Genomic DNA, 24,623 nt, shown 5'->3' on the forward strand with positions numbered 1-24,623 from the left:
GTGTCAGGATTCGCCATCACCTCCCCCACTGGCAATCCATCACTTCATACGGGTGGGTTTTGCAGTTTGTCTGAAGGGGCTACTCCCTCCCCTTCGAGACTTCCCCTCCCTACATGCCACCGCATCTCGATCGCATGTTGGAGGGTCATTTGGCACTTCCAGTCTTCCCCTATCTCGACGACTGGATGTTGAAGGCGGGCTCACCCCAGGTGGTCGTCTCCCACCTCCAGTCTAAAGTGGACCTCCTGCATTCGCTGGGGTTTACTATCAATGTGCCAAAGTCACATCTGACTCCCTCTCAGTCGCTCCCTTTCATTGAAGCTGTTCTAGACACCGTTCAGTTTCGGGCCTATCCTCCCGAGCAGCGAGTCCGGGATATTCGGGCTTTGATCCTGATGTTTGCGCCTCTATCCCGTATTTTGTGGGAATTACCCTGAGGCTGATAAGCCTCATGGCCTCCTGCATTGTACTGGTAGACCATGCTAGATGGCATATGCGGGCTCTGCAGTGGGACCTGAAGTTCCTGTGGGCGCAGCATCAAGGGTAATCTTTCTGACTACTTCCAGATCTCGGAGGGGACTACACAGCAACTTCAGTGGTGGTTAACGAACCAGGATTGGGTCAGAGGCAGATCCCTCTTCCTTAACCAGACCTCGTGGTGGTGACTGATGCATCACTTCTGGGATGGGGTGGCCACCTGGGGGAAGCGGAGATCAGAGAAGTCTGGTCTCCGGCGGAGTCCGGTCTCCAATTCAACCTGTTGGAACTCCGGGTGATTCGTGTGGCACCGAAGGCATTCATTCCCGCCCTCCAGGTTGAAGGCAGTGCAGGTGTTCACGGATAACGCTACCGCCATATGGTACTACAATAAACAAGGCGGGATGGGGTCGTAGACCCTTTGTCAAGTGGCTCTTCGCCTTTGGACATGACTGGAACATCAGGGCATTACCCTGGTGGTTCAACACCTGGCAGGTTCTCTAAACGCCAGGGCGGACGAGCTCAGCAGTCGGTGCCTGGTGGATCACAAATGGCGTCTTCACTCAGAGGTGGTTCAAGGTCTCTTTCAGGAGTGGGGAGAGTCTTGGTTAGATCTGTTCGCCACCATTGAGAACGTGCAATGTCAGCAGTTCTGCGCATTGGAGTTTCCAAGGCGGCACTCGCTCAGCAACGCTTTTCGTCGAGAGTGGAGCTGCGTCCTCCTGTACATTTTTCCGCCTGTACCACTTCTGCCTTGAGTGCTAAAGATCAAGCGTGATCGGGCTCAAGTCATTCTTTTGGCTCCGGACTGGGCTCGAATAGTCTGGTACCCCGAGCTTCTGAGCATGGCCATCGATCCTCGGATCAGACTGCCCCTTCGGGATAATCTTCTGTCGCAGCAGCGGGGGACGGTCCTTTACCCGAACCTGTCCAGCCTCCACCTCTTTGTGTGGAGATTCATCGGCAACAGTTAACCGCTTTTGACCTTCCTCCCGAAGTCTGTAATGTCATCTTGCCAGCCAGGTGTCCCTCCACTAAGACGGTATACGCCTGTCGATGGAACAAGTTTGTGGCATGGTGCACAGGAAAGACTGTGGATCCCCTTTCTGAGGTTCTTATGTTTCTTCTCTACTCTGGGCACTCTGAAAGGCTACCTGGCAGCCATTTATGCCTTTCTGCGGCTACCAGATCAGCCGTCTTTGTTCAAGTCCCCTATTGTAAATTGGTTCTTTAAAGGCATTATTCATCTCTTTCTTCCATCTCCTTTCATAATGCCTCAGTGGGACTTTAATCTAGTCTTGACTTACCTTATGTGCACTCCCTTCGAGCCTCTTCACAACTGTCCTCTCAGGCTCCTCACTCCGAAGACTGCCTTTCTTCTTGCCATCACCTCTGCTCCCAGGGTGAGTGAGTTTCAGGCTCTTTCTTCTAAGCCTCCTTTCTTCAGTCCATATAGACAAAGTGGTGCTTCGAATGAGACCCTCGTTCCTGCCCTAAGTTGCCTTTCACATCGGGCAGACTATTACTCTGCCTACCTTTTTCCCGCCTCGGCACGCTTCCAAGGAGGAGGAGAGACTCTACCGTCTGGACCTAAAACATGTGTTGTCTTTCTATCTCGATCGCACAAAGGAGTTCCGGGTGGACAATCAACTCTTTGTTTGCTATGTGGGTGTCAAAATAGGTGGGGCTGTGCAAAACTGTAACATCTCTCAAAGCGTAGTCTTTTGTATCAAGATTTGTTACTCTTTGGCTAAAAAGGAACCTCCAGTGGGGCTTCGGGCTCATTCCACTAGAGCTACGGTAGCATCCACTGCTTTGTCGCGTAGAGTTCCACTCATCAATATCTGCCAGGCGGCCACGTGGGCTTCTATGCACACGTTCACCAGACACGTTACTGCCTGGATAGTCAAGTCCGGAGGGACTGCTATTTTGCCCTTTCTGTCCTCCAGCATTTTCTGGTGTGAACTTGGTTCGCAGATCCTCCTCCGGGGATGGTATTGCTGGAGTATCTATTCTAAGGTAATGAATCTATAACTAATAGTCTCTTTCTGATGAACAAGTTACTTACCTTCGGTAACGATTTATCTGTAAGAGATATATATTAGAGACATATATTAGTTATAGATTCCTTACCGCCCCACCCACACTCCCCTACGAACTGACTTCTAGGGTTAAGGACACCCTTACAGGGTCCTAGTGTGGCGCACCAGTGGTCGGTGTCTTTCATGGCTCTGCGATTTTGGCGTGGAAAGTTGTGTCAGAACTGATGCCTGCGTGCAGGGGCAGCATCTAAGTAGGCACCACGACTTCATTCGGTGACGCCGACGACGGATGTGGAGTCGACCGACGCCACCTACCGACACGCAGGGGTATTGCTGAGAAATTCTCCGGATCCAGTCTGACGCCTGGGGTTAATTCTAAGGTAAGGAATCTATAACTAATATGTCTCTTCTCATTACCAAAAGTAAGTAACTTGTTCCTCTCTCCAATAAACAAAAACTACCCTTTTGGGGTTCCAGAGGGAAAGAGCTCCCACAATACAGAGGACATTATCAACAATATCGTTACCCTTCCTACTCCTCTACCGCCCAACAATTTCGCCCACAGGACTTATACAGGCAACCACCTCAAGCGGTTTACATCAGAACCATGTCTAGAGGGAGAACCGGACGTCAAGGAAAAAACACCTGTCGCTTCCAATGACCATTCACAGATCGAGAATAACAGATGGTTGAATTTCTTTTAATTCATTCGGTTGTAGATGATCTATAAAAATAAACACGTTGGATGCTTTGTACAAATCAACAAAAAGTTCCTTCCCAATGCATTTCGGGCTGAAATATGCCCTTTGTCAGGGGAATCTAGATCAATCGAATGAATATCTTAATCATACTGACTCATACGATGAAGTCAACTATTAAAGAGCTCAATAGAGTGTCAGATTAAAGAATGAAATGGCATGATAAATGATGAGCGTGCCTACTAAAAAAGAGATAATGAGCAACAGATAAGTGGCTGTAGAAATGCCAAGAAACCAAAATCCATCCATCACCCAATGTGAAAAGCTATAATTCAGTACAAACCACTAACCTACTAAAACAGCGTCTAAGTAAAGCACAGTATACAACCAAAGGAAAACGCTCGAACAACTGTAAAAAACAGAGGAGCAGTGATGACATATACATGTTAACCTGTTACAGTGACCAAAAATCCATTATCGGTACATACCTCAGATATTAGTTGTGAAAGCGAAACACAAGGTGAAGAATCAAGCAAAACATCAAGGACTCTTGTATAACCACAAAATCGATGTCTCTAAAACAGAATCGGTGTAAAATCAATGTGTGTGGTTTAGTAATTATAAAACGAAAACCCTGTGAAGTGAAAATATAAAATAATCAACACGTGGCTTGGGGTTACTGTAAAAGCTGAAATCAGGATAAGGAGCTAATCCAACCACTTACCAGCACAGTGTGAAGGACTCCCATGAAACCACGAACCCGACATCACCGCAGAATCGGCATTCAGTAAATGCGTGTATCAGTGGTTTTAAAGCAAACACGCAATACTACAAGTCCGAGGTACTGACACAAAAGAAGGACTACACGACCGAAAACAAACAAACAAAGAGGTGAAAGGCCCCAAGTGAACATCTCAATGTGATCAAAATAAAGAAAACGCAATACTACATCTCCATTGCAAAGGAAGAAACAATCGAAAGAGGATTGTGCCAGACGCCGGTAAAACAAAAAACAGACAACCAAATAACCCAACACTAACATAACTGTGAAATCAAGTGAATGGAATAAAAAGGAGTAAGAGAGTAAAGAAAAGAAGTTATCCTAAACATTATGAACTAAAACGAGTGAATGAATTAACACACCTACCTATACAAAGCTATACTCTTAGGACCCTACCTATACAAAACTAACCTAAAAAACAGGTACAATATTTTCTAGATAACATTGAATAGACATAAAAAATTGACATAGGCTCATAATTAAGATCTTCACAAACATAAGAGCATGATAAGAAATCAAATCCAATGACAAAAAATATGTAACCAATACTAATCCAAAGAAAGCACGACAATTCCAACTTATCATTCAACCTTTTTGGATAAAGAGTTTCCAAGAACACGCTCAGCAGGTTAAAGACTTCTTGCCACAAATGTATACTGAACCAGGAAATCCTCGATCAAGTGTTCTCCCAGTGGGGCAAGCTGAATCTCAATCTTTATGCGACCTACCTCCCCCCTCCCCCCCTCCCCGAGCCATAAATGACAGTACAAGCTGGCATCACCATCGGGGATCATGGAAGAATTCATTTTCTATGGCATGGTCTGGCATTTTTGCTTACGCCTTTCTGCCCATTCCCCTGATCCAAAAGGTTTCCACAAAGATGAAAATGAAACATTGCGGATAAATTCTTATAAACCCAAGGTAGCCTTGCCAACACTGGTTTACAGAACTCCTCCTGCTGTAAGAGACACCGCACATCAAAGTCTCACCCTAAATCCTGATGAGGGAGGGGCTGCAGGTTCTACATCCGGATTCCCATTCTCTTCAGTTATTGGCCTGGTTTCTGAGCACAATGAGTTCGGCCATTTAGACATCCCTCCTGAATGTAGGGAAATTCTGTTCAGAGCCAGAGTGGACTTTACCAACAAAATGTATTCTTTCTAATGGAAACTATTTTGTCTATGGTGTCAGCAGGGACAGGTACACCCGCTCTGTTCTTTGCCTGAGCAAATCTTACCACACTAGCTGCATTTGGCATGCTAAGGTCTAGCTCACGCATCCATCAGAGTTCATCTAGCTGCAATATCTCTATTGAGACGATCAACCAATTCACTTTCCCTATGGTCTTAAAAGATAATAAAACCATCCCTCAATGAATTATTTAGGGTTTTTGCTCCAGTAAGACCTCCTCCTCCTCCTCCATCCTGGCATCTAAACACATTGCTCTCGCAGCTCATGAAGCACCCTTTTGACCCCATTCACAAATCGAATCTATAGTACTGATCCTGGAAAGTTGCTATTCTTGTAGCCCTAAAATTTGCCAGGTGAGTTAGTCGTATCCAGGACGTCACTATCCAAGAGCCTTTTAAAAATGTTGAGATGACAGGGTAATCCTGCGTGCAAATCTACCGACTTTTGCATCTTTGAGCCTCTGATACTGAAGACCTTCTTTCTGAATCCTTCAACACTGGCGGAAAGAGCTCTTCATTCTTTGGACATCAAACGATGCATCAAGTTCTACATGGATAGGACCAAAAGCTTTCAGAAATTCAACCAATTATGTGTGCCTTACAGCGCACCTCAGAAAGGGCAGCCCCATTCCAAATAAAGTATAGCCAGTTGGATTTCTGCTGCGATTCAGTTCTGTCATCAAGCAATCGGAAAGCCATTGCACACTACGGTGCATGCCCGTTATACAAGAGCTTTTTCAGCATCAACGGCGGGGTTTGCTGGTGTGCCTCTCCAGGATGTTTGCAAAGCAGCTCCCTGAAAGTCTCAGCATACCTTTACACAACAGTACTGTCTCGATTCTACTCCTCAAGGAGATGTGTTTTTTTTTTTTATAAAGTCCTCATACGGCCAAAAACTCTAGATGGGATTCCTCTAACTGCTCCATGCCTACCTTTACCAGCCCCTTGGGAGAGGCAAATGGAGAGAGAAGAGATTTCCCTCCCAGATCACACCATTACCTTCTCCCACTCCCGTTCACATTACTGTGGGGCCCTTAGGTGTTACTTAGGAGGCCAGGTCCGATGGTGTATTGGCTTAATGATTGGACCCTTTTTCCTTCTCCGTCCTATTCAACAAAGCCGCCCAGATCTTACTTTTGCTTCGTTGATCACAAGCCATATCTGATTTGCTGGTGCAAATAATGTTCTTCAAACATTCGGCAAAAGTCGGGGATGTTCTGATTACCAAGCCCTACAGATTTCTCTCCTTGCAAGAATTATCACATAGAATGTGAAATTGGACCCCGGTGTATTCATATGATAGTTATTCATTAGACCGAAAAAAATCAAACTGGTACTTACTACCATCGGCCTTTCCAAGACAGTTTCCAGAAATTTACATACCTCCATCCAGTAGGGCTTAATTCTTGGACATTCCATAAATATATGGATATCATCCGCAGCTGGATGCTTGCACGTGGGACAACTGTATATATTTCCTATCACCTTGGTTAACTTTTTTGGAGACCAATACACTCAGTGGGCAGTGTAGAGATGATTCCTCCTCAGTGCAGCTGGTTTAACTATGGCCTGCAACATAACAAAGGAGTCAGAACATACTTTATATAGATCCAATTCGCTATCACCATATTCTTCGCCCCATAATCTTATAACTTCGGACTCCCCCTCATCCTCCGCTTCCAATAGGGCCCCGTACCAGAACGAGACTTCCTTTTTCCATATGCCTGTTCTAATAACTAGATCCATTTTCGAGTTTACTTCCTCCTCCTCCTGCCAGTTATGCGTCGCCCACCAAGATGAAATCTGATTGAACTTAAACCTCGTTAAGCTTCCTCGGGTTAACCTGCAGAGCGCCTCCCAACTCATAAGCTTACGGTCCACTTTCAGGTCGCCCCAGCATTTTATTCCCCCCATTTTAAGGGGCATACTCAATTGGTCTTGTAAGCATTCCGGGGTACCGGGGGAGTCCCAGACTGTGGCCTGTACCGCATAGTAGGGAATTTTCATCCTTCTTATATACATCCAAGTCTTTAAGGTCGCCCCCAAGATCTTTAACCTAACTTTTTTGTAAAACTTCAGATCTCCATACTTAAATAAGAAGAATTCCTGCTCTTGCACCACATCTTTTAACATGACCTCAAACAATAAGCCTAATGAAGATGAATCAGTTTTATTGGCCAACATCCTAAAGTTTTTAAAGTGGAAAGAATAACAGTATGTGAGTAGGTCTGGTAGTGCTAACCCACCCACTGTAAGGCCTCTTCTTAGTTTTTTCCAAGCTATTCTAGGACTCTTCGTTGCACAAATAAAAGTACCTGTTCTGCCTTGTAGTTTAGCTATGTCTTCTGTCCTGAATAACAATGGGATTTAATTATATAGAAAGGTAATGTTTGGCAAAATTATCATTTTCACGAGGTTAACCCTCCCATAGATGTTAAGAGGGAGATTTGCCCAATGTGTAAGTAGACTGGCAACCTCTTTAGAAACCCTCCTCCAGTTGACATTGGGAATATCCTCAAGTTTCTGCACTAACTGAACCCCTAAATACCTAATTTGACTCTTTACCCCTTGTTTCCTTTTGCTTGATTACATTCCATTATTTCGATTTTCTCTTTATTGATTTTGTACCCTGAAACTTCGCCATATCTTTCTGCCTTCTCAATTAGCCGAGGGATAGCCTCTGTTGGGTTTGTTGTATACAGAAGCAGATCATCTGCATATAGAGCGAGCTTAAGTTCAAGCTCTCCCATTTTAAAAGGATGAATAACAGGATCCATCCTAAGCCAACTAACAAACTGCTCAATATACAGATTAAATAGAAGTGGTGACAAAGGGCACCCCTGCCTGGTGCCCCTCGAGATATTAAACCAATCAGTCAGGACACCGTCTACAAAAACCTTAGCTTTAGAGCCAGAATACAAACTCTTAATCGCCTGAACAAAGTTGTTAGGGAAAACGGAACGTTTTAATGCTTCCCAGATATATACCCAGTTAGCCTGGTCAAAAGCTTTTGCAGCATCTATTGCTACTATCGTCAGGGTAGCCCTCTTAACTTCTGCCATATGTATGGCCCCCATTACCTGGAAGGTAAGCTCATTTAACTGCCTCCCTGGTATGAAACCTCTCTGATCAGAGTGGTCTACCGCCTTAATAACCTTTGCCCCCCTCGTGCCAATATGCCTGCAAAAACCTTACAATCTGAATTTAATAAGGATATTGGTCTAGAAGACTCTTATCTACTGTGGGTCTTTGTTAGGTTTTAGGATCGGAGTCACCGTGGCTTCCGCCCACGAACCTGGAATATCTTACCCCCCCCCCCCCCCCCCCAATATAAATTTTATTAAACACATTTTTTAAAATTGGCACCACAATATCCAAAATGCCTGTATAAAACTCAATTGGGAGCACATCCGGGCCTGCAGCTTTTCCCCTGGCCATTTTTTTGCATTGTACTCTGATTTCTTCTTCAGTAATGCTAGCTTGCAAAGATACCCTGTGTTCTTCAGTTAACTGAGGGAGGGCAGTTAATTTTAACCACTCCTGAGCGACCCCTCGTCCTAGTCCAATATCCTCCTTGTATAGATCATTCATAAAGGTTCTGGCTTCCTCACAAATTTGATCATCCTCATGAAATATACTTCCTGAACCTCTTTGAATTAAGTTCTTTAGCAGATTTCTTGCCCTATCCATTCTCATTTTCCATGCTATTAGAGGACCGCATTTTTCTCAGTAAGCAAAATGCTGTAACTTGCTAACTTTCCACCTATCGGAAAGCTTCCTATCTAGATTGGCTTGAAACTCGGCCCACAATTTTTCTAACTCTTTCTCCAAACGTGGTGCTATACCCCGGGTCTCCATAGAAGCTTTCTGTAATTCTGTTTCTTTTTCCTTAATCTTGCTTATCCTATCTGCTTCTTCATTTTTCAAAGCTCTCTTTCTTCCTATCGATATAGAGGTAAGAATCTCCCTTATATATGCTTTAAAAGCCTCCCACACTGTCTGAGCCTTAGCTGTGCTGATATTAAGCTTAAAGTACTCATCCGTTTTGTCACAGATCTTCATTACCACTTCATCGTACAATAACATGGTCCTATCTAAAGTCCACATTTTTTGTATCTCTCTTTGCTTAAGCCCCAAAGTCAGCGCTACTGTTGAGTGTTCTAATAAGATAGCTGGAATATGATTTATTTCCTCAACTTCTGAAAATAGTACCTGGTCTACAAGAAAGAAATCAATTCTTGAATGATGCTTATACTTTTTCCTGTAAAACGTAAAATCCCTAGTTTCCCTATTCTTGCTTCTCCATATATCGAGTAAATTAAAATCTTTAATTAGATTTTTTAACACCGCAAACGTTTTTGGCGGACTGTTATATTTAACTTTAGAGGTACGATCCATCTCTTTATTTAAAACCAGATTCAAGTCCCCCCCTATTATTATTGGTAAAGTGGTGTTCAATAAACTGGCCTCAAGTTTCAGAAGTGCCCCAGGATTATCTTCATTCGGGCCATAATATGCTACACATACTAGGGGTGTACCCCAAACTGTCAGAGTGGCCACCAACCATCTTCCTGACTGATCTCTCTTGTTTTACGACATTTATACCTGCATTGCTCCTTATGATCAATGCCACTCCCCTAGTACTTCCTCTTTGGTCGGAACAGAGCACCTCCTGGATCCATCTCGCCTTACTGAACTCCTGTTTGCACTCCTGGGACTAAATGGGTCTCCTCTAAAAAACAGAGATGTGCTTCACTATACTTCAGAAATTCAATGACCCGAGACATCTTTCTCCTACTCCTCAACCCATTTACATTCCATGTTATCATTTTAACTTTATTTAACCTGTTCATCTTTGCAGCATTCTAGGCTCTTCCTTCGTGAATCGCCTTTCGGGACCCTCCCCTTGCAGCACGAGGCATCCGCTCCTCAAACAAACCCGCCCAACAATTTTTAAGCTATATCCAAATTCACTATATGCATATGAATATTCATCTGTATATATGTAGAGATGTTTCTTTCTCTATTTTTTTTTTTATGTGTAACCTTCTATTATCCAGACTGCACTGCTACTGCCCTCTGCCCATCTACCGCTTCCCTAATGTAATTTTTTTTTGTGTGTGTGTATATATATATATATATATCATTTTTCCCATACGTGTCTATGTTTAAACTGGTCTAGGTCTACTCTACTGCTTCATTTGTGCCAAAAAGACGTCTACTTTCTCAGGGGAGCTAAAATTATACATCTTATTTTGCCACATTACTTTTACCATGGCCGGGTATTTCATTTGGACCTGGGCTCCCCGGCTTCCCAACTCCGGCATTCTAGTTCCCAAGTCCCACTGCCTCTGCGCAGTTCTCTTCCCAAGATCCGACCTGATTTGATATTCAATCGAATCACATTGTAGTGTAGTTTCTTTTAAAGCTCTCCCCAAAACCAATTCCTTAACTGCATAGGAAAGGAAGTTTATCAAGATTTTCCTTGGGGCTTTTCTCATGGGGTGCATCTTGAAGGGGTCTCTATAGACTCTCTGAATCTCTTTATCCAGATCAATATCCAATCTATCTTTCAGAATTCCCTCCCTGAGAATCTTACAAATAAATGCTTTTATGTCCCCGCCTTCTGCCCCCTCCTGAATTTTGAGGACTCTAAGTTTTTGTTCCGTCTTGCCTGCATCTCCAACCTCTCTAGGTCTTCCTGTAGAGTTTTGTTTTGAGTTTTGAGTTTCTCTAGATCTCTGGTGTTCTCTGATACAGCTTCTGAGAGGATCTTAACTTCGGATTCCAGAAAACCAGTGCGCAGGGCTATATCATCCAGTTTTCCTTCTAAGATCTCACATTTATCATGTATCCCTCTCTAGTTAGCCTCAGATCTCAAATTTTGAAAATAAATCTCCTCTTAAGCTTAATAATAATGATTCCAAATCAAGCTTGCCTCCTTCTGCCCCAAGAGAAGTATTAGTTTTTCCTCTGTCCAACGGGCTGTCATTTACCTGCACTGGTACTGATGCTGGTACTAAGGCAGTACTAGGGAGGGATCCTGTATCGGGAGCGAAGTTTCCTACATCCAGTGCCCCTTCTGCTCCAACCTGACATACCTCCTTCTCTCCCCCATCCTCCACCATCAGTGAAGTATAACGATTTTCTAAGAGGAGTGAGGAGGTCTGTTGTGGTCCTTGCTGCCCCCTTATCGAAGTCACCACCTGCTCCATTATTTTAAAGTAGGATTTTAATGAGGGGGTGCTCTTGACTGGTAAGCGCGCTGCCTTGGCCTCCCTTCGCTTTTTGCTCCCCCCAGTTTTTATCACCACCTCCTTCTTCTTAGGAGTAACTGGGAGAACTTCTCCTGCACTTTTTCCCTCCACAGCTAGTTTTCCCCTATTTTTCACATCCAGTTGGAAGTGCAGCTGATACCTATTTCTCGAGAGGAAGACCGGTGCTCCTTTAGCAGGTAAAATACTGATGGCTTTGTGTGACTCTGCCAAAACCCTGAGCTCAACTGCTCCTCTACGCACCCAACTGCAGTGACCTCCTTCTGTCTCTGTCCCTCTCCCTTATTTATTAAAGCCAACTCAGGGGAAGAGTTTGATAACCCGGAGCAGGAAGAGAGCGGCACTTTTTCCATCTGCCGAGTCTCTCTCCTGCTGAACACACACCTTACCCTGTCCTCGGGACAGCGTGACAGAGGATCCTGTGCAATGGAGTCTTCTCGGGTTTCAACCGCCCGCCAGTGTGCTGTTCTGACTCTGCCCCCGTCGGCCCGGAAGCCGATCCTGCACACTGCAGCCTGTATCCTCCGCCACAGTTCAGCTCGGCGTCCCCCAAATCTGCTATACTGTGCTGCATCCAGCCCCATGCGGTGATGCGGCAGAAACGGAGATGCAGCGCACAATTGGCTCAGCGGCAATGGCAACGGCGGCGTGCAAAGAAAGAAAAAAACGGAGAATGAAGGTATTAGGGTCGAGATTGTTTCTACATTAAGTCTTGCAGCATCTCATATACCTGACAGTCTTTTTTAGTAAGCTTTGTTGCGAGCATTCATTTACTGGTGTAGATTTTCTGCCTCACTGCATCGGCAGCTCCCGCGACCGGCATCTGCCCGCCGCCATGTTCCTCTTGGCTCAAGGAGCTGTGGTAGTAGGGCAAGCAGTCCTGAGACATCTTTTCGGTAAAGATGAGCTATCTCTGTCTCCCCACCATCCTTTTTTACTAGTTCTGCACATTATTTTAAGTAATATATGTTTTTTATATTTTGTGTATGTTTTTTCTCACATCTTATATGATAAGTATTTCGATAGATGTCTAAAAAACGATGCCTATGTCTCTGTTATTGCTATGCTAAGAGATGTCCAATTGCAATTGTATTTTTCCACACTCTCGTTAATGTGTGCCTCACTACTGCTTTATACTTTGATTCAAGCAGGTTAATCTATGAAATGTCCAATACTGGAGTAAGAAAAAAAGTTACTTACCTGTAACTATAGTTTTTCAGCATTGGAATCTTTCATAAATTCGCATGTGACCTGCCCTCCCCCCTTGAGACGCTCATCTTTCCCTCCTTTAAGTGGTTCTCCTGCATTTGTGCTATGGAAAGGCTATGGGACTGGAGCTCTCTCGGGAGTGTTCTGCAGGGAAGCCTGATTGGCTGAAGTATAAGTTCAGTCTCTTTTGTTCTTTTAAATGGACAAAGATAGGTTGCAAAATTCAAGGACCTAGGGCCTTCGTGCTCTATCCTTTAAACTGTATTGCTATTATATAGTACTGGGGGCTCCCTCCTTGACGACTAGGAATGATTCATGCATGTGAATCTGTGAAAGATTCCAATACTGGAGAACTATAGTTAAAGGGAAGTAAATTATTTTCTTATTATAGTCTGTGTGCACTATGTCAGACAGCCTTTCTTTCCTTTCCACAGAAACCTAAACCGTTCACAACACTTTTGTTTCTCCTTACCCTTACCACAGAAAAACAGATCCTTACCAAGCTCTACAGTTCAATACAAATAGATGCCCCGCTGCTGGTTCCCTGTGCTAGAGAGAAGTGAGAAATGGACCTCCGAGCCCCCTTTTCAGACGAGGTCTGCCAATGCTGTTGCGCACAAACCGGGGTGATTTCTCATAATGATTTATTGAGGTTGATCCATTTTAAATTACTAGAGCAAATTTAATGCACTGCGGTGCTACTTAGGAAGATAAGCCTGGTGGATATGAAGAGCTGCTTGAGGAACCGAGGTCCTCATGCAGATTTCTTACACCTTTACTTGTTTTGCTCTCTGATACATGCCTACTGAGTGGAAATATTTCAGCACCTATCACTGATGCTCGAGGTGTATCTGCAGCGTTGATTGTTATGGGTGCTCCTGGGCTACACATTCACTCTTCCCAAGGGTGTTCGCCTGCTGGCATCCGTGACGCTCTTGTTAGCGAAGCGGAGGGTAGCGTGTGTATGGGGCAGGAATTGCTTGCCAATGGTAAATTCTTGGTTGCTGGACTTGAGTTATTGCAACATACAACTGGAATACTATTACTCAACATTCATTGCTTGCTGCCAGTTGATCCAAGTACACTTGGTCCCTGCTGCATATTTTCTTGAATGTTACTAGGGTCATGGGGAGCCTTCCTTCTGCATCAGCACAATAGCAAGGTGTGCAATCTTGAGATGTGCATGTATGGGTGGGGGATGATGGCACCAAGATGGGGACTGTTGGAGTAATTGTACCGCATATACTGTTATTCACTACTTTTGATGTAACCAAATGTTTGAGTACCCCCTATGGCATGCACAGATTATGCTAAGATTCTTTACCTTGATTCCTGGGATCTAGATTTATCACACGTATTGGGTTTTTAAGATTTGTTGTTTATCACCTGAATATTCAATAAATATAAATATATTAGAAAAAAATCTCCGATCCAAAAGACATTTCTGTGGTGCCTCGGCTCTAGGCATGACTCCTAACGAAATTAAGGTACAGAAAGTCAAACTTTTTATGGCAAGAGTGATCGACCACCAAAGCCTTTGTCACACTAGACTCCATTCAAGGGCCAGGACAAGATTGAGATCACCTTCTTGCTCCTTTCCATCATCTAACTCATCGAAGGAAAAATGTTGTTGTCACAAGAAACAGCATGTGTCTTTTATCAGGAGGACCAAATCCAAAGATAACATTCCTCCTAGGTCTTCTACCCAGGCCCAGTTTTTGCCTAAACCACAGCTAGAGGAACTGTACCGGCATTCAGGTTCCCCAAAGCCAATGACACTGTTGCGGACGTCTATGCCCCACTGCGTCTGCCTTTGTCAGTACTGGTGCAGACATACCAAGTTTTTCAACCCTGGGAACAGATCCAAAATCTGTTCTCCAAGTGATATTGTAGATATTTCAAAAGTCAGCAGTCCCCTCTGGTGCACCACCTAGCCCCATTGGTACATATGGGATGCCATTTGGCTCCCTTCCAACGCTAAATATTTAATTCCCATGGTGTGCATCACTAGCCGACATTCTTCGACACTGGATGCCCTCCTGGCAGCTGTGTCACAGGAAAGATCAGTGCCAGGGCTGGTACTGATTCCAACCCTGGGACAGGCTCCATTTACAAGGAGCAATGAAGAGAAGGTGGGACTCAAACCTTCCCTTCTGCTGGCGTCTCTCACCTCGCAGGTCTCCATGATGCCAGTGGGATGGATATTTCTCCTGAGAACAAAATATATAGGCAGGCCCTGGTCCCGCTCTGCCAGAAATGGCTTCTTTTCATTTGGTGCTGAAAAAGTATTAATTAACCTCCTCCTTCATCTCCCTCTTCATCAGACTACCAACCAGGCTGACCAGTCTACAAATGGCCACACCATCTAAGGAACTCCTCCTTCGTTTTAACAAAGCATTGCTATAGGTAGTAAGGAAACCTTGTTTGCATCCAATGACTGCTCCAGCGGTTCAATAAGCTATATAATCCTGCTGTAGTCCAGCTCCTAAAGTTAAGTCCTTTTTTCACTTCACACTTCCCCTGAAAGCTTAGTGATTCAAGCCTCTTCCACTACAAAATTAATGTTTGGTGTTCACCCCTGAGACTGGGAATTGACAAAATTAAAGAGGGATCGACGAGAAAGTTTTATCTTCAGGGAATTTAGAATTACACTTTTATAATGTCACATGCCTTTTTGGCTGGCGCACACATTCCCTGTGGGATATGATAGCTATGGGAGTCTCCAACCTATCTGACCACCTCAGAACCCACTTTTCTGAGGTTTTATGTGATTGATACGATGCATCCTATCTTATAATAAAAGTAGGGCTAATTATGGCTGATTACATTGCTCGATTGACAAGCCCTTCAGTCTCCCTGTGGAGGCATGCCTGCCTCTGTTCTTCAGGCTTTTCCAGGGCATCCAAAATACTTTGATGAACCTTTGTCTTATGACAAGAAGAGTCCTCTTTAGAAAGATTCACGGAAGGGCGAGCTAAATCGAGGTCCTTATGTCTCCAAGCTTTCTGCCAGATGAACTTTTCGTAAACTAAGACCCTGTTCTAGAGGGCATTACTTCAGGCAGCACCAATTGACACCAACCTCCCAGCACCAGGTCAGTTCCCTCGTGCCAGTACAGAGGCAAGGGAAAAGATTGAGCTAAACAGCTTCAGACCTCCTCTTCCTCAGCACTAACAGGTAAGCCACAGTAGTTTGGTCATGAAGGAACACGTATGGCCTGTGGAAAGAAACGTACTCTTTTTTCTTCAGGTCTGGAGGGCCATTGTTTCAGTAAATGGGTCTTACATAAAGTAGAAAATGGGTATATCCTGCTCTCCCAGTAGAATCCCCCAGAGCTCCTTCTAGACAGTCCTTTCAGTTCTAAGAACATCTGAGTATCCTGCAGCAGGAGGTGGCAGCCGTACTGCAGTCAGAAGCACTGGAGTTGGTGCACAAGCGGGGAACGGTGCTCTCTACTTCTTGATCCCCAGGAACTATGGCGGACATGGTCCAGTCCTAGACCTCAGCCACTTTTCTGACACAAGGAGGCATTCTAGATGCTTTCTCTAGCTCAGGTCATTCTGGTACTGAATGCAGTAGAGTGGATAGTGTTTTGACTTACAAGATGACTGCTTTAAATTCTAATCTTACATTTGCACAGGAATTATCTGCGATTTGTGGTGGAGTCCACTCACTACCAGTTTGCAGTCCTTCCTTTTCACGTGACTTCAGCACTGCAAGTCTTCACCAAGATGTTGGTGGTGGTGACCATTCATTTTTAGGGGGCCAGGAATTGCAGTGTTCTCATATCTTCATGGCAGACTGCTAAAAGCTGGTTCACAACATACGTATTGTGCAACTTGCAAAAGACAACATCTGTTGTTCGACTTGAGATTTACTGTCTGTGTATCCAAGTCTCACCTGGCATCCTCCCAGCTCCTCCTGTTCGTAGGTGCAGTAATGGATATCGCCTTAATCTAAGCGTTTCCTCCTCCACAGAGGTTTCAAGACAATCGGAAAATATTTCAACCAGGATTCCAGTCCTGACAGATCTGTGACTGCTCGATCAATTGGTCTCCTGCATTCTCTTGGTCCCTCATGATTGCTGGCACCTGAGGGCTCGCCAGTGCTGCCCCAAAGGTAATGGTTGCACACCAGGGAGATCCAGAGGACTCCATTGTCATCTCCAGAGATACTGCAGTAGATTGGACCTGGTGGGAGACAGAAGACAACTTCTCACAAGGACTGTCCATCACCCCACCCCCGCCCACCCCCTCTGTTAGTAGCCACTATAATCCTCTTCGGGTGGGGCGCACATCTGAGGGATCTTGAGATCAGAGGTCTCTGTTCTCCAGAAGAGCAGAGATTACATATCAATCTGCTGTATCTGTCAGCAATTTGGCTAGCACTTAAGGTACTTCTCCCGTCCCTTCAAAGTCAGTCGGTCCCCATCTTAACTGACAGTACAATGGCAATGTGGTACACCAACAAGCAGGTAGGAATTCGATCTCAACTTCTTTCTTGAGAAGTGCTGATATGCTGGTCATGGGTACACCAACAGAGCTGTGGCTGTTTGCCAACCTCCTGGCCGGTTCGCTGATCTGTTGGGTCAATAGCGTTTTGAAGGGACTGACAATTTTTTTTTCACCAATCGCTTTTCTGGTTCCACAGTGGAACTTGAACTTCTTACTAATGTTCTTGATGGTGGCTTCGTTTGAGTCATTACACAGTTGCCACTTGCGTTTTTTGACATTCAAAATGGTGGTTGCTTTTATACCACACATGTGCGCATGCTTGGGCTTACTGACATCAGGGTGCCAAGCTGGCAGCTTTTATGGCGCCAGCCACGTCACCGTGACTCCACTTCCAGCATTCACATTGACCAGGGGCCACCTACCAGCACCAGAGCCCTATTGGAAAAGATTCCGGATCCTGTTTGTGTCTGGGATATTCAAAAGTGAGGATTCTGCAAGTAGATTGAGTATCCACCAGAAAGATCCTTACCAAAAGTAGGTAAATGTTCGTTCAGTACCAGTCCCTGCACTATTGATATTTGTTTTGGGTAGTGTTACCATTCTTAATAATAGTCCACACAGAATTAGGGTCTGTATTGGAAAGATAATCTCTACCTACTATGAGAGACGCCTTCTTTCATTAATGCTGTTGTTTTATTTCAGGTCAAGGAATTATTCTCCCAAGTGGATATGGATCAGTTGCTGGGACCTGAGTGGGACCTGTACCTCATGACCATCATTGCCTTGTTGTTAGGAACAGTAATTGCTTACAGACAGAGACCGCATCCTGCTGTACCTCGAGCAGCGGGGCGAAGACAGGCTCCACCAGATCCTCAGCCAGAACAGCAACAGCCGCAACCACCACAGCAACCACCTGCACAGCCTCAGGAACACCCGCAACCATGAAGAAAAAATGTCTCTCCTCGTCCATCAACATTTTCTTCCTTCGCAATTTATGATGAAACATTTGCAGATCCTTGTGCAACTTTAAGTGAAATTGCCCCTACCCTATTTTTTGGGATTGGGGAATAAGTAACTTTTTCTGCATAGACCGAGTTACGTGTTTAGATATTTCTGGAACAAAACTGTTCACTGGCTTTTCTTTTCTTTTTTTTTTTTTTTAAATTAATTTTCAGTTGAACAGCAGTTTGCAGTTTTAACAACAATGCCTGTGGTATTCATAATTTTATTTTTGTTGGGAAAACGTCAGCTGCTTTGTTAACGTCTTTACAAATCTTTGGACTGAAAATCCCTCAGGGCATACTGTCAGTTGAACATTATTCACTTTTATTTAAAAAACAAAAAAGGGCACAAAGGATACATTTACGCTTCTTAAGCTTAAAAGGCAGAGTTTTGGGACTTTAAGTGAGAATGACTTTTTAACAGAATTATGCCTTGGAAAAGCAATCAGCTGATTTCTCTCCGCTCCTCCCAATTGTTTAGAGACTTGACCAGTCTGATACTTTTGGAAGTCTGTTTCATGTTCACACTCCCTCTCTTGCATAGGTCTTTTAACTCTGACAATGTTTACTTTTCTTCTGTGCTAGTCTACAGAACAATGAATCGCTGTGCAATAGGCACCACCAGCCACGCTGTCCAAGTTGAAATTGGCATTGGACATGTTCTGTAGCGAAACAAACACTTTGTCCGGAACAAACAGGAGCAGCAGATATTGTGGGAAGGGGGGAAATTGTGTCTATATTTTTTTAAATGGCAGAAGACTTGCAACACTTTTGAGAGGAGATCTGGAGCTTGAGAGATGTTGGGATGATTAATTAAAAGTGTGGAAATTTAAATAAAAAAGTGAAGACGCTGCTTAATACCACAAACAATGTCAAACTCCAACAAACACTGTAATTACAGTTTTTTCTAGGCTTCCACTTTTTTATGGTGTTAACACTTTCTTTGAGGTCAAAGAAGGTTCCGGTTAAAGGAATTATTAACTGGGTCCATGTCATGTTGTCTGACAAGTTATTTATTTTCTTTCACTACTAACCTATCTAAAATCGAGATGGTGGTACTTTTAATATGGCCCTAAACTCCAGTGGCATCAGGATGCTGTGAGTGTTTAGGGATATAAGCTTACATATTTATCTTTGTGGGCTCTGTATTGATTGAGGTTCAGAAGGGTGTCTGATCTCAATAGTGAACGAAACCTAAAGACCTAGGATATAGTACGTTATTGATAAACCATCATGCGAGGCAGTTTCAGATTGGAGAGGTTTAATTAAGGAAGATGGAAGGTCTAAAATGTTTAGGGAAGTATATAAAAAGACTGTTTTTAAACCATAACCATCTTGAGTTCTTTGAGTTGAAATGGATGGATCTTGTTAGAGACCTGGGGAGCTGCTATTGCTTGTCTGAGAAGCACAGCCACAGAAGGATTCAGAAAATATTGTTTGTACATCTAAAGTGTCTTGCTAAGTGTTTACTTGCTCCTGACCATGTGTTTTCCTATGACAGTTTTACTACAATTGAGAAGTAATGTAAAGAGATTTAGAAGCATATCTGGATTTCAGTAGGTGGCAATTTAAGGATTCTAACAATGGTGTCATAGGAACAAATATCCCAAGCAAGATCTGGACCAGGATAAAGATGACCAGCCTAGGGCAAAAAACAGTCCCTACTTTCAAGGAGAAGATGAAAATCAGCACTGCTATTAATGTAGGTTGATCTACGGGGAAGAGTATGACCCCCATCTATGACAGACCTCGCTATCAGAACCATCCTGTTTACATGCCTGTGCAGATCTGATCAAATCATGATGTATTACTGCGACTGCTCTCACTCTGTTCACCACAACCCCCACAACCACTATCATAGGCATGGTTTAACTGGCAATCCCTGCTCCATCTGCAGATCGACAGCAAGTGGAGGAAGATGCAACAGAGGATGGCAGCGGGGAAGAGGAGCAATGTGAGTTGTCAGATAACGCTCAAGAGGATGAATGGAGTAATTATATCACCACAGCTGAGGGAATGACAAAACACTTTGTCCATCTCATGGCAGCCTTGCACAGCTTGGTGGAAAGAGCATCAAATTAATTTAATTGGTCATCAGTCCTATACAAACAAATGTGACTGATGTCGAACTTTCCTGACTCAATAAGGAAAGTGTCACAGTATTTTATGGGTAAAGGGCACGCCTCCACAGTGATCGATGTGGCCATGAACATCTCTAGCAGTGGAATTCACCGCCTTTTGGAAACATCTCTCCACTCTCTCCAGGAACATCGTAGGGGTCCATTACTCTAGCCTGGAGTGCATAACATAGTGTTGCATATACTCTTTGATGGGGAGAAGCTATTTGGCTGGCACACCAATTAAACTTTACAACCTACCAAATAAAGCTGGGGCTCCCGTGAGCAGGGCCTAATGTATTCCATATGATTGACACCACTCTTTCAATTACTTCTTACAAATCCCTTTTGAGAGAAATATCTTGGCTTACTTGCATTAGTGCTTATAACTTACACGGAAACACTGGGTAGTGCACAGAGTCCGGTTTGACCTCACTCTACAGTTCCTCATGAGACCCTCCAACTCCACCGCAGAAGAAAAGCCATCATCGTATCAAACTCCTCTTGGCTGAAAGTAGCTCCAGAGTTCAGGTTTAGATTCCAGTAACAGGGGATTCTGCTTAAGATTTTTCCACATACAGAGGCTGGTGCCCCATCCTACACTAACGCCAGCTGAGCGGAGTCCTAAAGAAGCATGTCATTTAGCATGTTAACATTGCAGGAGATTGTGCAGCTACTTCAGGAAGGAGAACTCCTAAAATTGTTAGGTGTGCAAGATTGAAGCAAATTCAAAGAAAGGAAGTAGTGAAAATCAACTTGCACTCAGTGCCTCCCTATATGTTCAAAGTGTTGTACTGCAATGCCCTATCCATGTACTAGGAAGGATTGGAAGCTGTAATCAATCAATCAATCAATCAATGACACTTGTAGAGCGCGCTACATACCCGTAGGGTCTCAAGGCGCTGGGGGGTGCCGCTACTGCTCGAACAGCCAGGTCTTCAGCTTCTTCCTGAAGGAGAGGTGGTCTTGGGTCAGGCGCAGGTCGGGGGGGAGGGAGTTCCAGGTCTTGGCGGCCAGGTAGGAGAAGGACCTTCCTCCTGTAGTTGCTCTTCGGATGCGGGGGACGGCGGCGAGGGCGTGGTTGGCTGAGCGGAGGTGGCGTTTGGGAGCGTAGAAGTTGACTCGGCTGTTGAGGTAACTCGGGCCTCGGTCGTGTAGAGCTTTGTGTGCGTGGGTGAGGAGGCGGAAGGTGATTCTTTTGTTGACGGGGAGCCAGTGAAGGTCTCTCAGAGGTCCGGAGATGTGGCTGGTTCGTGGGATGTCGAGGATGAGTCTGGCTGAGGCGTTCTGGATCCGCTGGAGTCTCTTCTGGAGCTTGGCGGTGGTACCGGCGTAGAGGGCGTTGCCGTAGTCCAGACGGCTGGTGACGAGGGCCTGGGTGACGGTCTTCCTGGTCTCGGTGGGGATCCACCAGAAGATCTTCCGTAGCATGCGTAGGATGTTGAAGCACGTCGAGGAGACTTTGTTAACTTGCCTGGTCATGGAGAGGGAGGAGTCCAGGACGAAGCCCAGGTTGCGTGCGTGGTCTGTCGGTTTGGGTGCGGTGCCCAGGGCGGGAGGCCACCAGGAGTCGTCCCAGGCGGAGGGTGAGGAGCCCAGGATGAGGATCTCCGTCTTGTCCGAGTTCAGTTTCAGGCGGCTGATCGTCATCCACTCGGCTACCTCTTTCATCCCGTCGTGCAGGTTGGCTCTGGCGGCGGCGGGGTTGTTGGTCAGGGAGAGGATCAGCTGGGTGTCGTCGGCGTAGGAGATTATGCTGAGGTTGTGTTTGCGTACGATGGCCGCGAGGGGGCTCATGTAGACGTTGAAGAGGGTGGGACTCAGAGATGATCCTTGGGGGACGCCGCAGATGACTTCGGAGGCCTCTGACTTGTACGGTGGTAGGCGGACTCTCTGTGTTCTTCCGTCGAGGAAGGAGATGATCCATTCCAGCGCCTTGTCCTGGATTCCGACGTTGCTGAGGCGCTGTACTAGGGTGCGGTGGCAGACAGTGTCGAATGCCGCGGAGAGGTCCAGGAGGATGAGGGCCGCTGTTTCTCCATTGTCCATCAGGGCTCGGATGTCATCGGTGGCGGCGATGAGGGCGGTCTCGGTGCTGTGGTTGGCTCGGAAGCCGGACTGTGAGGGGTCGAGGGATCCGTTCGTCTCGAGGAAGGCGGCCATCTGCTTGTTGACGGTCTTCTCGATGACTTTGGCTGGAAACGGGAGAAGCGAGATGGGGCGGTAATTCTTGAGGTCGGTGGGGTCCGCTGTTGGTTTCTTGAGTAGAGCGCTGAGTTCGGCGTGCTTCCAGCTCTCCGGGAAGATGGTGGTGTCGAAGGATGTGTTGATGATGTCTCGCAGGTGGGGTGCGATGACAGCGTCGGCCTTGTTGAAGACGTGGTGAGGGCAAGGGTCGGTCGGTGATCCGGAGTGGATGGAGTTCATTGTGCGGATGGTGTCTTCGGTGCTGATCGGGGTCCAGGCGTACTTGCAAATATTCAGCAATAAATAGTGTATTCTTATTTGGTGACAATCATATTAATTTGTATTAAGAGAGTAATTCTTATGAAGAGCCAAACTCCTTTCTATTTTTCAAACTACAAAATGACAACCCCTGTTGTTTTTAAGGGCATGCCTTTTAACAAATCTTTCTTTTTCATGAGAGGTTCGCCAATTTAAGGCACTTGAAAGATCTCATAAGTAATCTAGTTTCATTTCTGGGCAGGTCATCAATGTTTTCCGAAGTTGTGGTTATTAATTAATGATGTATTTTAATCATCTCATGTGAGCAAAGCTGTTGTGTGGAGCCAATTTTTAAAACTATTTATCCCCCCACTACCCCTGAAATCATTTTTGGTGGACTTAAATGTGCAGATGCTGCTTTTCATACCTATGTGAATTCCAAGCACATGTGCTTCATGATAGCAGATCACCCTTACCATTTTTCCTGTGGGGGCTTTACTTTGGAAGCATGCCCATCAAATGCTCCTGTCTTTTCATGTGTGGTTCATAAAAAGAAGACCACAACAAGCCAGCCTCCCCACTACAGACAGGGAAGCGGGGATGGCCTCTTTAAAAAGTCGTTGGGACGGGGGGGGGGGGGGGGGGGGGGGTGTCTTGGTGGTTGTCGGGCAGAAGGAGCCCAATTTTGCATCAACCTTTCTGAATTCATTGCATTTTGCATATGTTTTCATGCCTTTCCACAAAGAATCCACAACTCTTTACTGCTGAAAGGAGAGACAACACAACCTCACTATATTATGTCAACACGTGTGTAAGGAGGGCTTAGGCCGTGGTATGAGATTGGACATCTTTTCACAGGTACTGGCCTATACAGAAGTTCAGTCATGGAAGAGAACTTGTTAATTGTCATGAACTACTGGGCAGATTAGCTCAGCAGGTCAGATGGAAACTGCTACGAGTCGGAGCAGCATTCACAGCATGTTTGAGATTTATTGACATGGTTCGTCCATTCTGCAAGCACTGATCATGGGGTCAATATGCAATCGGTCTCTCTTGATGCTCCCTAGCTGTATTATACTAAGTGGCAAGTGTAACTACAGACCGCACAGCTTATGGATCTCTTATAATGAGTCTCAAAATAAGACTCCCTGCGTCAGTGGCACACTGAAAGATGCATTGGTTACTAGTAGAGTCCAGGATTAACAAAAATGCCTGTGTATATTGTCAGATGTTGGCGTGGATCTGCCAACCACTATCTACAACAAAATTCACCTATTGCGTTGTTTGGTCTGTACCTTTGGAGAATATGTAGCTTCTCAAATTCAGAACTTGCTTGCCCCTCGGGTTAGATATGCCACTGTGGTAAGCACTCGATGTTTCTTCAAAACATCCTTTTGCCTCTTCAGGATTTATTTTATGTACAAAGTACAAAAAGTGTTTGTTTCTAGTCACAGGAATATATAGGGAAACAGAAGCAGCGTTGCAGAGAAGAGCTTCGGATACTGAAGGGTGCATAGTTATATAGGTCAAATGGTGGTTTCATGTACCCAAAGCTGAACCGTCTTGGTAACTGGCCATTTTCAAGATTAATGTACATCAACAGATGAAGCATACATTAAAAAAGTGAATAAACACTGGCCAGTGTCCATCTTGGATTAGGATAGGTGAGTCTTGATCTGAGATTGGAAGCGGCAATTTGGGGGCTGTGTCTCATATGTAGGGAACAGATGCCTTCAAACTGCTGTAGAGTCACCTGGCGTTGGTGACCAGGAAACCTTCTGTGGAGTGTTAATTTTAAGTGTGGTCGCGTTGTACTATCTTGCCTTTCTAGTATTTGGCCAATGTGTCCTCTGTGGATTACTCTTGGAGGAAAAGAGAAGAAAGTGTCCCCACCATCACAGGGTTGTATTGGGTAGGGATTAATGAAAGTGTTT

At 45.0% G+C, this 24,623-nt stretch overlaps 1 protein-coding gene across 8 annotated transcripts in view; it reads left to right on the forward strand.

Annotated features, from left to right (window-relative positions):
* SEL1L (SEL1L adaptor subunit of SYVN1 ubiquitin ligase) overlaps window positions 1-19,014 on the forward strand; it is a 379,824-nt gene extending 360,810 nt beyond the window's left edge. For all 8 annotated transcript variants that reach the window (XM_085626599.1, XM_085626598.1, XM_085626600.1 and 5 more), the window contains exon 21: window positions 17,829-19,014. In XM_085626599.1, coding sequence (XP_085482725.1) covers window positions 17,829-18,071 — 243 coding nt within the window. In that variant the 3' untranslated portion in view covers window positions 18,072-19,014. The remainder of the gene's footprint in view (window positions 1-17,828) is intronic.
* Window positions 19,015-24,623: the final 5,609 nt, after the last annotated feature.

Source organism: Triturus cristatus, chromosome 9 (assembly GCF_964204655.1).
Source record: "Triturus cristatus chromosome 9, aTriCri1.1, whole genome shotgun sequence".
NCBI classification, from domain to species: domain Eukaryota; kingdom Metazoa; phylum Chordata; class Amphibia; order Caudata; family Salamandridae; genus Triturus; species Triturus cristatus.